Source organism: Diceros bicornis, chromosome 10, assembly GCF_020826845.1.
Source record: "Diceros bicornis minor isolate mBicDic1 chromosome 10, mDicBic1.mat.cur, whole genome shotgun sequence".
NCBI lineage: Eukaryota > Metazoa > Chordata > Mammalia > Perissodactyla > Rhinocerotidae > Diceros > Diceros bicornis.
This window is the reverse complement of record NC_080749.1, coordinates 65,267,879-65,282,938: the sequence shown is the minus strand read 5'-3', so window position 1 is coordinate 65,282,938 and position 15,060 is coordinate 65,267,879. Positions and strand designations below refer to the sequence as shown.

General features: G+C 35.6%; 1 protein-coding gene across 1 annotated transcript in view; it reads right to left on the bottom strand.

The window, feature by feature from the left end:
- FSIP2 (fibrous sheath interacting protein 2) overlaps window positions 1–15,060 on the bottom strand; it is an 89,554-nt gene that overhangs the window by 29,313 nt on the left and 45,181 nt on the right. Inside the window, exons 15-17 of the mRNA XM_058549382.1 lie at window positions 12,183–12,219; window positions 3,444–9,874; window positions 919–3,395 (exon numbers count right to left, since the gene is read on the bottom strand). Of these exons, the coding sequence (XP_058405365.1) occupies window positions 919–3,395; window positions 3,444–9,874; window positions 12,183–12,219 (8,945 nt within the window). The remainder of the gene's footprint in view (window positions 1–918; window positions 3,396–3,443; window positions 9,875–12,182; window positions 12,220–15,060) is intronic.

Sequence of the window (15,060 nt, the reverse complement as noted above, 5' to 3'; positions counted from 1 at the left end):
TGTTTGTTTTGTTTTTATTTATTAATTCTCTAAGTTAAATTAGGCAATGCTTGAAGAGAGTCTATTTATGAGCTTGCAATTGCAGGTACAAACTGTCCACCTTTAAAGAATACCAGTTTTAAGGATGGGAAATGACCTCCTAGTGCAAGTGGGTAGGACTGGTAGTATGTGTTCTCTCATTTGAATGATGGGCAAGTGATGTATCTGGACTAGTAATGTGGCAACTAATTACTGGTAACTGGAATTACTGATCCAGTTCAGGGCTATTATAGTATTATTAGATTGAATTTTATGAAATTGCCAATAATCAACAGATTTTAACATAGAAAAGTGGCTATTACATATGGTTCAACCTAATATATACAGATAAGCATTCTTAGAAAGGGAGTAAAAATATCTCTGTACCGATATGTTTAGAGTATTATACCTAAAAGGAATTTAAGAACACCGGAATGCAAACAAAACAAGATGTTTAATATGACTGTTCTCATAAACTGTGACTAATAATGGCAAAGACTTAAGCTGTACACCTTGAAAAAATGAATCACTAACCTTTAATCAATAAGTGTACATTTGTATGATTATAAAGAAGTCATGCATAAGAACTTTAAAAACTCTTCGGACCTCATACCTCATGCTCAACCAAAATCTCCTGCTTTAAAGTAATCCTATTTTCTCTGATCTGCAAATACTGAAAACTGAACAGCAGACCCTTTCAGATTCAAAACATGTGAATGTATTACTTTTTTTTCTTTTTTTAGTATCCTGATTTATTAAGAAGTAATTAAATACCCCACCTCTAAGGCTATTTTTAGAAAAAATAGTAAATGCAGCTTGTTGGATAGCAGATCTTTTGAACATATCTGACTTCTTTTTCTAAATTATGCCAACTTTTAAAATAGGCTATCTCTTGCTTACCTCTAGTTTCAAAGTTCTTGAAATATGTGACCACAGATGTCGTGACATGTCTTGCTATCAAATGAATTTCATTTGGACCCAGTTCATGATCAGCAAAAGCAATGACTTCAACTTCCTTCAGGGTCCTTATCTCGGGGTACCTCTTATTTTCCCATTTTTGCAATAAAGAAAAATCTCCCCTGTTGGCTTCAGGTTTTTTGTTTTCTTCTTCAGATACACAGCTGATTCTTTTATTCCACATTCTAAGCGAAGTTTTCTCCTCATTCTTTTGTCCTCCAGAAGTTACAGTCAAAGGGTTTTGCTTTGATATGAAAAATGGTTTCATTGTTTCCATGCTTTCATTATTGTGTGGTTGACTTGGAAAGCCATAGCTTGACAGCACAGTATTGACGATATTTTCTGCAGCTAAACATATTTTGAGTGGAGAAACGGTTGTCTGAATTTGGTTTGGCTCAACAACTGGTTTTAGGGTCTCATAATGAAACACTCTTGGATTTTCACCTTTTCCCAGTTCTATGAATGACATGGCTTGATTTAAGGCTGCTTCTGTGGATTCATTTGCTTTCTTCAACAGTTTTTGTAGGACACTGCCTTCAGGGAGAGAGCTATTTCCTTTCATGGCTTGATCAAAATGGCCAAAGTTAGATTCCCTTGGGCTGAAGTCTTCTTGTACTTTGTTGCTAGAGTGCGATGGTGTATTTTCTAAATCAGGCCTGTCCATTGGCTCTGAGCTTTTAATTGTGTCTTCTACAGAGGCTCTGGCATATGAGGGTAAATTTGATGAAGCCCTATACTTTTGTTTCATATCTTCTTCTGAATAAACCACCAAACTGGGTACACTGATTTGTGGAGGATTATTCCCAAAACTAACTTCCTTTAACTTTGACATGGGCATTTTCATACTAGTTGCTAATTCAGCCTGATTAACAACGTAGGTATTTTCCACTCCTTGGAACAAACTTTTCTTTGGAAGGTTTTTGATCAGGGATTCATTGAAATGAGTACACTGGTCCATCAGTGTGCCAATGATCTCACTTGCTACAATGTTCTCTTTCAATATGCTAATTGAAGATGGTTCCACTTGGCTTATTTCCTTGTCTAGCTTGTTCTTAATTATACCAAGCATGTCACAGACGATGTTAACAGCGTATGTAAGTAACTCTGCTTGGAATGAACGAAACTGTAGAAGGGTATTCTGTACACTTTCCTTGGAAATGATAGTACTTGACTTGGATTCATCAGAAAACTTTTTAAGGGGTTGTAATTTTGGCAACATTTTTTTGCTTAATAGTCTCTGTTGGACAGGAAAAAAGTTTTCTATACGCATTTGCACTATTTCAGAAAACTCATAGTTAGAGATATGTTTAAACTGCAAGTCTACAAATGACTCTAACATGTTTAAAACCCTTTCAACAATTTTTTGAACAATTTGGTTGCTAGAACCCAAAGAAATTTGGTCTTTTGTCTTCGTGTTATAGATTGGTACACTGCCGAGGATGTCCTTGGCTGGAAAACCATATTTACTTTTGGTAGTAATGTGTTCCTTCCTACTTACTAGAGTTTCTTTACTATCTGGGGTGGATATCTGGGACAAAAAGCACAGCTGTAATTTTTCAAATAGCATTTCAACAATTTCCCTTCCAAACATATTAATTTGTACTTTGGTATCTTCAGCTCTAGGAGAAGCTCCTTTAAAACGATTATGGAGCATGCTTTCACAATCCTCAAGATATGGCAAATTTAAAAGTGAAAGAGAATATTCTAATTCCTTCGTTTTTATTGAAATTTCAGTCAAAACATTTTCAGCTGTCTTCAACAGCTTACATTTTTCATTTTCCATGTCACTTGATTCTGCTTGCCATTTGTCAAACATTTTTTTAAAAATACCTTCTTTTGGAAAAATCTGTTCCAGCTGTGAAGAAACATTTTCCAAGTAAAAACATGCCTGTGGACTGGCAATAGACCCTCCACCTATATTTCCCTGTGAAAGTTTGAGATCATCCAGATGTGAAGATTTGATCAGATAAGCCAAATTCTGGTTATTTATAGCATATAATTCTTGTAAAACTGTATTTACTATTTTACTTGCTGCAATGATTTGATCAGATGGTAAAGCTTTAACATTTACCATTGCTCTAGTTTGCTTCACCTTTTCAAATTTTTTCACAATTGTTTCCAGGATATTAATTACTATATCCTTGGCATATATTTGTAGTTCTGAAGTGGGCAGTTTTGTTTCCGGTAGGTTTTTGGCATCTCCTGTTGATAGGATATGTGGTAGCCCCATGGCAGTCTTGGATCGGCTGTCTTTTGGAGCCTTGTCTCCAGGACCTAACTTGGTCTTGCTTTTGGCCTTAGCACTACTAGATCCTAGTTGTGGTTTTGTTCTCAATTTAGGCAAAGGAGTAACTTTTGATCTTGCTTTTAAACTTGTTTTAAAACCTGCCTTAGGGCTGCCTTTAGGGCTCACTTTAGAACTGTGTAGCCTTAGAGGTTGTAACTCATTAGAACAACCTTCAGGAAACAAATTCTCTTCTAGATGAAGTGAGGCAAAATTTGTGATCTTATTGAGAACCATTTGGACTAAATCCTTTCCCACTTGCAATGGTGAATACTGCAAAAAAGTGTTTTCCAATGGAGAGACATTTCGACTGCCTGCATAAGGATAAACCTGTGGTATTACATTGCTAGTGGGATTACTTACTTTTCCTGCTTGTTTAGCTTCTCTGATGCATGATGGTTTCTTGGGTAAGTTATCATTGTTGTCAGATGCTTCTACATTTTTATTACTTTTGTATAATGATGTCACAACTACAGAGTACATTTTCCCTAAAACACTTTCAACTATATCCTTTGCTGCACTGTTAATATGTGATCGTGTTATGTCTGATGTTTTAATTTTAGAATTAAAGTGAGGGATTTCATTAAATGGAGGCAAATGGCCTATGATTTCCATTATTCTTTGATATACTTTATTTAAAACTTCTTCCACTGCACTGAGCAATGCAGTTTTTTCTTTTTGTTTTGAGTCTCCATTTCTCATAAATATCTCTTCCAAAACAATTCTCTGGCTTTCCTTTTCCAATGTCGTTTGGTTTTGTTCTAACGGATACTTTGGAAACAGAGATAGTTTGGTGCTTTTTTCCTGCTCTCTTTGTCCCAGTAATATTTCATTTGATACAGCTAGTTGTGAAAATAAATTAGGATTGTCTTTTGAGTAAAAACTAATTTCCTTTACAGATCTTTTATCATATAAAATCTTTAAGATACTGTTGACAATTTCACTCACAATGATGCTTTCTTGGAATGAAATATTGTTTGGATATGGATATGTCTTTTGGATTTCTAGGTCTAAGTCATTTTTAACAAGCTTCAAAATGGCACTGGCAATGATGTCAGCATATTCCTTAAGACTAGCTTGTGATAGATGAATTGTGGATCCAAGTTTTTCTCTGTAACTGGCAAAAGTGGAATCTGTGAGCTCTTGGCTGAGAATAGTTTCAGTTGATATTTTCAGGACATCCACATTTGATTCCAATTGGCTTGATTCATGAAAAAAGCTGTCATCTTGTTTACAATTTTCCAGTTCCGGGCTAGCAAATGACTTTTCTTTAGGCTGGAAAGCAAGAGTAATTAACGAATCTATTCTTTCTTTGGCAAAAGATTCTAACCGATTACAAATAGTTTTAGTGATGAAGTTAGCATTTTCCTCACACGGGTCAGGAGCAAATTTCTTGGTGTCTTCTTTCTCTACTACAGTTATCTTACTATCATCAGCATAGACTAACTTCAGATTTGTTGAAGATGGAAAACACTCTGTTTTCTCTTCACTTTTTGACTCCATAAGAGGAGGCTGTTGACACTCTGCTTTTGGAAATATATCACAAAACATCAGGGGCAATTTTGCAGAAGTAGGATCCTTTGTGTTTATGCCAAGCATGACAGCAGAACTGAGATTACGGAGAACAATATCCACTATATCATTGGATACCAAATTGATATCTGATTTAGGAACTGAAAGTTTTGAAACAATCTTATTTGTACCCTCAATGAACACTTCAGAATTTGCTTGGGAATGTTTACCAGCTATGCTACATTTCAGAGTGGGTGTGGCAAATGAGAGATTATTCTGACACAATGTTTTTTCATAAATATCACATAAGATATCTTCAATGGTATCTTGTATTTTAAACTGAAGTACTTTTCGATATTCAGTCTTATTAAACAGCTTTTCAATAATACCTTCATGCTTATCTGAATCAATCTCTTTGTCAGAATTGTTTTTGTCACATATGCCTTTAGATGATACAATATCTAACACTGTGTTAACAATCTGACTTGCAATACTTTCAGAAACCACAACGTTATGAGTTAAGAAAGGACTTTCCCTTTCTTTATCTAACTCATGTTTGATTCCTTGTAAAATTTTTCTGGCCACTTCTGTTGCATATGTATTTAATTTATTCAAAGGGAGTTGACACAATGAATTGGTCTTTTCTGATGTAATATGACCCACTGAGCAACAGGAAAATTGATCAACAGAATATGAATCTTTGGCTGATAATGCTTTGCTTAATGCACCCTTATCCTGCTGAACAGGTAATGCCATTGGAATGGTGAAGTCGATTTGGGGACAAAGGAGAGATTTTACTTTGGAAGTAGCAAAAGTTTCTAAATTTGTTAAGATTGCCTGCACAATATCTTCAACTACATTTACTTTGGCCTGTTTGTCAACATTGAATCTGGGCTGAAGAGTACATGGATTCTTACCCAGCACAGTAACAGAGGACTTTCCTCCATAGGTGTGTTCATGAAAAGAAACATTTGCTGAAAAGGTGACAGTTTTATATTGATTTCCACTTGCATTTCTCTCTATTATGGCAGCTGAATAAAGTTTATGAAATATAGTTCTAACAACATCATCTGCCACTATGGTTACATCTGCTTCAGACACTAAAGGACCCATCATTTTATCTATAAATTGAACAGATGTTTGAGCAACTGGCTCATCCACATTGTGAGGGATGCCACTTAAATGAGAGTGGGAGAGAGGAAGCACATTTAATTGATTGACCAAAGCACTTTGAAAAATTTCATTCAAAATATTTCTTATAATAGGAACAATTGGAGATTTCTGTGTTTCTTTGAGTTTCACTTCAATCTTGTTTAAGGTTCTTTCTAGAAACCATTGTTTAAGAGAATCTGATTTAGTCTCTTCTCTTAGTGATGTTCTCTCTCCAATGAATTCTTTCTCTGTATGTGCAGCATCTTCTAGAAACGAATCTGACTCAGCTCCTCCAGGAAGAAAATTTCCATAGGTCGGCCTGTATCGATAAGTTTCAATGCCTCTCTCTTCAGATTCAGTTTCATTAAATATATCTGAGGAAACTGCATCTAAAATTAAATTGACTATATTCTTAAGCATTTGTTTCTCAGGTGGTGGGGGTTTTACATTTGTCCTCAAGTCTAATGAGTTCATATTTAATTCTGTTTGAATAGCTTTCAAAATAGAACTTGATACCTTCTTTGCATTCATGTATAAAGCAGACTGCAACAGTTCTTCATGTGTGTCTATGAAAACACTAGGACTTTCACATTCCAAATTCATCTTATTGCTTTTTCTATTTCCATCATTAATAGAACCCAGAGTTTCTAAATTTCCATTGGCAAACCCTTCCAGTTTAGCAAAAACCATATTGAGAATATCTGAAGCCACAGCCTTCAGTTTATTTGGATGCATTTCTTTTGAGCTCCCTGTTTTGGAAGGCACACGAGCAACAGTTTTTGCCTTGCTTTTAGTCACCTCTTTACTATCCTCCTGAACCATCCTGGAAACTATGCTGGAGATTATATCAGTGCATTTGGCTATTTCCTCAATAACTGAGGCAAACGATAGGCTGTCAATATCAAGAGACTCTGAGACAGCTTTAAATCCAGAACTTGAAAAACTGGTATCCGTGTCAACACTACATAATTTTGCCAGGATATATTCCAAAATTGTTTTGGAAGTGAGCTGAATATTAGACTGCAATTTAGTAGCTGTTTGCTGATTGTCATTCATCTTCTCTCTGTTTAGCTCACTAAAAGATGGCTGACAGTGAGAGTGGGCTCCTATGAGCTTGCATAACATTTCATACACTGTTTCCCCAATACTATCTAACACTTGCAGTCTGGCATTCTCTTTGAGATCTTTTTCATTAAAGACACTATGGAGAGCACATGGAGTAGCTAAATATTGGAAAAAAGATTTTTTATCCTGCCTCCTTGGCAAAATGTTTTGTTTATCAACATTGTCAGATCCATATGAAATTGTGGGCCTTGACTTATCTGAAGAGAGTGAAATATTGCTTTGATCTGAATGTCCACTTGATAAAATTTCACAAATACAAGTTAATAATGGAGATGCCATAATGTCATCATTGAGATTTGGGACAAGAGATTCTAAGTTATCAGTGTCAGCAAAAAATCCTTTACGTTTAATGGGTTTGGTGTGGTCTATTTCTCTAAGATTTATTTTTTTCTTATTGAGTTCCAGTTCATTTTGAATAGCATGCAAAACAATGTTTACCACTTTAGTTGTATAAGTACTAAGTTGAGATTGTAATGACGATTGCTCTGCAGGTGAATGTTTGAAGCACATTTGCAATTTTGAACAAACGAATAACTTCAGCCTTTTAAAAACTGTATTAATGATCTTATCGGTAATGTCATCTATAGCTTTTGGTGCACTTTCTTCTGATTTTAACAGGGAAGGCTTTGCAGGATCTCCATTGAATGAAGATAAGTATTTCATTTTATTTTCACTGTCAAACCATAACTTTAATGGCTTTTTATTTGGTGCTTCTTTGACCAGGTGGGGAGTGTCAGAACTATCATCTAGAGAAGTTTGATGAACTGATGATGAAATGGAACTTCTGGTGGTTTGGGAAATGCAGCTTGATGCCTTATGAAGTATATTTAACACAGCATCTGTTATTTCTTGAGCCACTGTACTAATTTCTGACACAGAGAACATCTGGTCCATCCATTCTTGATGTGACAGTCCTTGAGGTTTTTCTGAAACAAGAACTGAAGCTTCCTTGCCAGTTTTACTGTCTAAGTGACCAGGAGAAACAGAAGATATGTCCTTGAGCATTTCTGTTAAAATACTTTTAACTATGTTTTCTGAAGCCTTTTGTATTTGATGCTTTTGATCTTGGCTGAAAATCAAAATATCTTTATTCAAACAGGGTTTTTCCTTTAAAATTTCTTTATTATCAAAAGGTGGTAGCTCAGTCTTTAATTCCCCATTGTGAAATGCAACTTTGCTTCTTCCAGAAGCAGGCTTTGTAGGCGGTTTGCTATTTCTTTTGTGTTGAAAACAAGTGTTTCCTTTTGTAAACCAATGCTCAGGAATCTGTTCTTGTGATTTTACTTTTTCATCTTTGAAAGATGAATCAAGCACATTTTCCACAATTTTGTCTATTTCTTCATTGTCATCTTCAGAATAAAGGACCATGCCAGGAACATTAATAGGTGGAAATGGTCTTCCAGACCTAGGACCATTAGATAATCTAGTGCCAGTGAGTCTGTACTTTTCTTCAGTGTCAGAAGGATTTCTCAGTCTAGAGTGTTTACATTTTTGAACATCTGCTATTACTGGCTCCTGATGTAGCTGAGTGAAGATGTCATCAAGTAGCTGGAGGAGTACTACTGTTTCTTCAGATGCAATAAGTCTCTCATTTTCAAGTTCAGTTTGTACATATCCTAGTATAGTGCTGATTGCTTCCTCTATTTGGCCAACCAAAGAGGACTGGGAAAAAATATTTGATATTAAATTTTGTATCTCTTCTTTAACAATTAAATTAGTTGTACCAGGTTCAGGACTACACTTTTTGTCAGCTTTTGGGTCTATCATATGTTGCTGATAGGAAGGTTTAGTTGCATCTTCAAGATGGGGAAGTTCATTTTGCTTACAAGATGCAAGAGTCACAAGCTTTTCCAAAATGGCACAGACCATATCCTCTGCAATATCACACATGGGGTCCAAAGGCAGTGAAGCTTTTAAAGGTTTTCCATTTGACGGAGTGAGATATCCTCCACTGGGGGTTAAGCTTGGTTTAACATTGACTGACAAATCTTCTTGTGAAAATATCTCTACACATTTTTTCTCAACAGCAGACTGTAGCTTCTCAAGCATATTTTCCACAATCTCTGAAGCTACTGAGCAGATATCAACATTGGAGAGCAAGTCACCTTTTTCAGGCTCACTTTGGCCAACAAAAACTTCAGCAGTAACCGAAGAAATAGAGGGAATGGCCTGTGTTAAATCAGACATTATTTCTTGAAAAATGCTTTCTAAAATCAATTCAGTTTCCCCTTTTAAGTGGCACTTAAAGTTAACAAAAACATTCTTTAAATTCTTCATTTCATTCATCGCTTTTGCTTTTTGATCAGAAAACTGTGGACTCTCTAAGCCGTCTGTTTCGGTGGTAGCATCCTTAGATTGTTTTGTGCCTGTTTCAAACGATGCTAAAAGGTAACTATCAGATTTACAGCTTCTGAGCTTAGGGTATGCATATGTCATGCTGGTTTTATTATATTCGAGTTTAGATGTTCTAGACTGTCCTTCCACGTGATATGTTTTTCCCACAACTGTTTTTTCCACATGGGCAGCAGGTGGTTTTAAAGGTGTCGTTGGTTGCCTTACTGATATGTCAACTGAAAATGCACAGGGCTCTCCCTGAAATGTTTTAGTTGTTGCAGATGTGTAGCTTCCATATGTAAATTCTTCACTGCATGTGCTACAGAAACTCGAACTATCTGAAGAGAGGATGGAGTCATCAGATACTGGGTATGCATTATTTCGCAACCTTTCTTCATACTTTGTGATGGCTGGGTATAATATACTGGTCACTGTAGCCACAACCCAGGTCATTATATTCTGAATTATACTATTCAGTTCTTCAGAAGTTACCTGGAAAAGAGGCAAGCAGGAATGAAAAGAAAATCATGTATCAACTTACTCTATTCTGGGACAGAGGGTAACATTTAATTTTTTATATCAAACAATGCATAGCTGGATATCATCATGGTTATAAAGAGAACATAGTAAAGCTTCTATTTAGAATTTCAGATTAATTTCAAGCTTGTTTATTCTGTACTACAGTAAACTATTTTTTTTTTACATGTTTCCATTTGATTCACATTCCCTGAGAAGTTTTTTCCCCCCCAACATTTATTACTGGGATAAATTACTTTCTGGTAAAAAAAAGAAAAAAAATCACCAAATTGCTGTCTAAGCACATAACATGCAAGTATTTTGTCAGGAAGAAACATAGTGTCTATGATCCTACATTTTATTTAAAATATGCCAGATTATTTCTAACAAAGTATTTCTTAAAACAGATGCGGTCAAAACATTTGAGTGCCTTCAGAGGTATCCATCTCGCTAAGACGTAAGGATAAAAAATAAGCCATCTCTCTGCCCATTTCCTACTGCAGGGGTGAGCCTGCTATCTGTATATATGGCAATGACAACTGCTAATTGTTAAGAATTATTGGATAGGGAACAAAAAAAGTTAATGCTTTATGGAGATTGAATGGCTTTGTATCCAAAAAAAGAGTATCAGTGCAAACCGTCATGGATAGGAAAGCTGAGAAAAGATGATGCAGTGAAGGAATAGATCAGTTTAGATAGACACTAAGGGCCAAGCTAGAACTGGGTCTCACAGAGGCAGGAGGGCTGAGCAAGGATAGGGAAGTTGGAGAATTCCTCATTTTGAGCTGGAAATAAAAATCCAGGGACCAGATTTGGATGACCATTTCCTTAGCGGTCAATGGTGTTGTCATAGATTAAACTGGACCAAAAGTATTTCTACAGAATGCATCTGCAGAATTCTATACACCTCTACCTACTTACTGGAAATATATTTTGGGCTTGCAAAAATCCTCCTGCCTATGGTCAACTAGTAGCCTGTTTTTAAGTTGTTATTACTCTTAAGACATAAAGGCTGTAAACACAAGTAATTGGCATCAAAGCCTGGAATGCTGGTATGTGGGCACCAGGGTAAACAATAGGATTCCTCAAATGGGGGTGTTTACACCCAAAATATTGCTTTAAGTTAGCATGAAATTATTCACGTTTCAGGCCAACATTCAAAGAAAAGTTAACACCTATGTTGTATTCTATGAACACCTCTATGGAGTGTGCTCTCCTGACTCATCTGAGAGTGTTTGGGGGCACCCCAGGGAAAACCATTTCATTCTGCTCTAATCTCCAAATCTAATATATTTTTTCACTTATTGTAGAGACAATGGCCAGTAGTTTGAAAAAAATATTTTGATGACAGCGTATGTTGTATAATATTTGCCTTATATAATCACATCCTAAATCAAGTATTTTAAGACTAAAACCTAAATTTTAACAGAGAAAGTAATTGTTCTAATCCACTACAACTACAACCATATAAACTAAAACATTCATTATGTATTATTTTTCTTACTACCAGAAATAATAAACAATGGACCTACATTATGACTCTTAGGGTAGGTGTGAGAGTTTCTAACCTTGATATATGAAAGATAGGTATTCCTAAAGTTTTCTATGTAGTGAAATATGGTAAATAGAACTGAGTTTTCAGTTGCTTTCCATTATAATATTAAACTGAGAAATATTCTCTTGAATCAAAGCTTTTGTATTTGCTACATATCCTATGAATTGAGCAGGTATCCATATGAAAAAGTAAGTCTGAGTATGTGTTGTTCTCTAACCCCTTTCTCTTTTCTGACTGGTCTGACTAGATCCAGAGCTGGGCCTTATGAATATACTCTCTTGTCTGCCTGTTCCAAGACTCAGATCATACCTTTTTACATGACTTCTTAGGTGACCAGGTCCCCTCCCACAAAAATGGCTAGAGACAGACCCAGGGATCCTACCTCACCAGCCAAGTCTGCAAAGCCATGTGACTTAATGGCTTCCCATGGTAGAATGGGTTTGCGATATTTGATGCTGTTCTTTTGATAGCTAGTTCCCTTAATCCCTGCCCCCTTCTATCCCCATGAGACCCCTTCTTGAAAAGCCAACATTATTTCTTGATAAGACCATTGCAAAATCTAAGAATTAACTGAAAGTAAACTTTAAGAAGAAAAAAAGGGCGAAGAGGGAGACTGACTAATATCAACAGATGATTACTCATTATTGATGCACAGATTTTTTTCTATTATGATACATTAGAAAGTATCATTAATATGCCACTGTATCAATGGATTTTTACGATACATACTTTTTCTTGAAAACAATTTTGCAGGAGGTTCTGTTGTCTGTAAAATTAAGAGAGGTTGATCATTTAGTTATTACCTAGTGTCAAGAATTTATGTAACTTTTTCCAAAATTTCTAATCATTAAATCAGTTTCTTCTCTTTATATCTGAAAGTTTTTCTACAGAAATTCAAAAGGAAGAATAAACTTTATTTTTTGTCCACCGCCCTCTCACCCACCTGACCATTTCTCCTCCTCCTTCAATATTGGCCCATATGCTTTATTACTCAGAAGAGTACAATTGTAGCTGCAGCATGAAAAATACATAAATCTGAAAATTCTACTTCTCACCCACTTTAGCCATCCCTGCTTTGTGGTTCTCTGAGGAAGGGCATGGAATTGGAGGGGGAGGGGTGAGCTAGTGCCTTCTGTGAGCTAAAAGGCACCATGAGGTGGCAAGGCGTCTGAGCAGAGCTTTGTGATAATCTTTCACTTACTTACCCTTTCAAATCCCATAGTCCCACCCAAACTCTCATCAAAGAGTAGGAAGGGAATATGTGGATGATTATTCAATAACTATGGGTTAAAATCATAAGTATCTAGCCATATTCAATACCAATTTAGATGTAGCCCTTTTCTGTGTATACCAATATTCTATCATGTGTTCTAATTACAATTATCATCACACACTAATGAAGTCAAAAACATAGTTTTATGAATTGTAACAAATAAAAGAACAACTCAATAATAAAAATTATAGAATAACAAAACAAATAGTTAATAAAATAAAATCTAAGACTGTACTTTGGATTTATTTTCATATATTTCAGACATATGATGTTTATTCTCATATATTTCAACATAGGCCCTTTGCTTAACTTCTTCCTACTTTCTTGAAAGAAAATTGACATTCCTTTTTCATTTTTTCTAGGTCTGTACTTTACCTTATAAAATTTAATTTTTCTCAAAGTCTAAAGTTCAATTATAAGAAACAACAATACTGAGAATTATATACTAAATCTTGGCAGAAAAAGAAAACTTCACTGGTTTCCACTCAGAAATTGGGTTTGGTAGCAATAGTCCACACTTAGACTAGTACCTTTTTGCAATATGGAACCTGGAGCATGAAAGCTGATATCAGCGACATGTTCTCTATCTTTTGGTCTCGTTTATTTTTTCAGGATCAGGTTTCTTAGGTCAACCTAAGCATAGTTTTCTTCTTTTAGATATTCTGCAACCTAACTCTCTCAGATTCATTTTTCCGTTCTCTTTACATTATACTGTAGGCACCAAATAGAACACAAGGAGTCCAGTGTGTTGACTGATATCTGCTCCCACCGGCTTTCTACCCCAAAGGTATGTATACAGATCCAAACAAAGAGCAAAGATCTAAGATTAAATTAACCAAATAACTGAGACAGCTTCAATAAAGACCACTAAAAAACTATTGTAATAACCAGATAAAGGGTGACATCAATGAAATGGTATTACAGAGAGTGTTTATTCAAGAAAAATGGCTGATCTAGGTAAGAACATTGAGCTTTGTGATGTTTTAACTTGCCCTATTTCCATCCCCTTTCTCCAGCTCCATGGTATCCTTGAAAAACAACACCTCACAATCACAAAGGCAGTTTTGTTCACTGTGGTATCTGCCTAACATTGAGCAGATGTTAGCCTAACATATGACATTATGCTTTGAATGTAGTAGGTTCTCAGTAAATGTTTGAAAAATAAATTCCCATTTAAGTCTTCTGGACCTGGGCCTAGTCTCTAATCCAAAATAAAGCCTTTGTGCAGTCCACTAATGGACTTCTGGAACTGGTTCCTAATTTCTTGGCTTCAAGTTTTCTTATAAATTTCTGCCACAGTTATCCATTATGTATCCTAATTTGATCATAACATCCCCCCCCCCCAAACCATCAGAGTGTCATCCAATAAATAAAGTAAAAATTTCTGATCACATTCTGCAGTGCAGCAGACATATTGCCTTATCATTCTGTTACTCCTTACACCTTCCATCCCAATAAAACAGATTTATTCATTATCCAAGTGCAATTCTTAATTATTGCAACTCTGTTTACCCTCACTGCTATCATATTTGCTTTGTCTTCATTCTCTTGGTCCTGAATTTCCATGTCTATTTCATAAACCTTTCTGTATATGTTTTGTGTTAAAAAACAGAACTAAGGAATAGAGGAGAGGGAGGAGAGATGAGGTGGATGGTAGAACAGATGTGATGATTCTATAGAAAAGTCATGAAATCTGGAGTTAAATCAGAACAAGAATGTGACCTGTGTTATCATGGGCAGAATCAGACTAGAAAGCATTGTTAGCTGTGTTTTGTTTGTACTCTGACCTGATATTAGGCTGGGTGGATGCAGCCATAAGTATTTTCCTGTCAGTTTGGTTGGGAATGGTGAATAAGCTCCAGTTCATCCATCAAGTTATTCATCTTAGCTGAGCTAAGATTTTTAATGAAAGGGTATCCAAAGTATTTGCTATAAAAGATTCAAGTGACTTTGTAGTTCTGTAATCTTAGGTGGGGGAAAATGAAGAGGCACGAATTAAGACTATTATGAGACTCCTCTAACCTTTTTTATAAAGAGGCAAGTATTTACATTTTTAATAAATAAAATACATTTATTCAATAAATAAAATAAAAATGGTCATTTCGTATGTGTGATCATAATTCTTCCACTTTGTTCTATTGCTTTAAACTGGACTAGTCAGTTTCCTTCCTTCTGCATCTGTTAAATATGTATCCTATGAACTCTCAATAAGTCAGTCAAACTGACATCCATCAGCCCTAAAGTCAAGATCCTTCCTCCAAGGAAGCTTGATCTGAATATGTCAACACCACCTGCCACCATACACCACTTAACTTTACCCAACCATTTTCATAT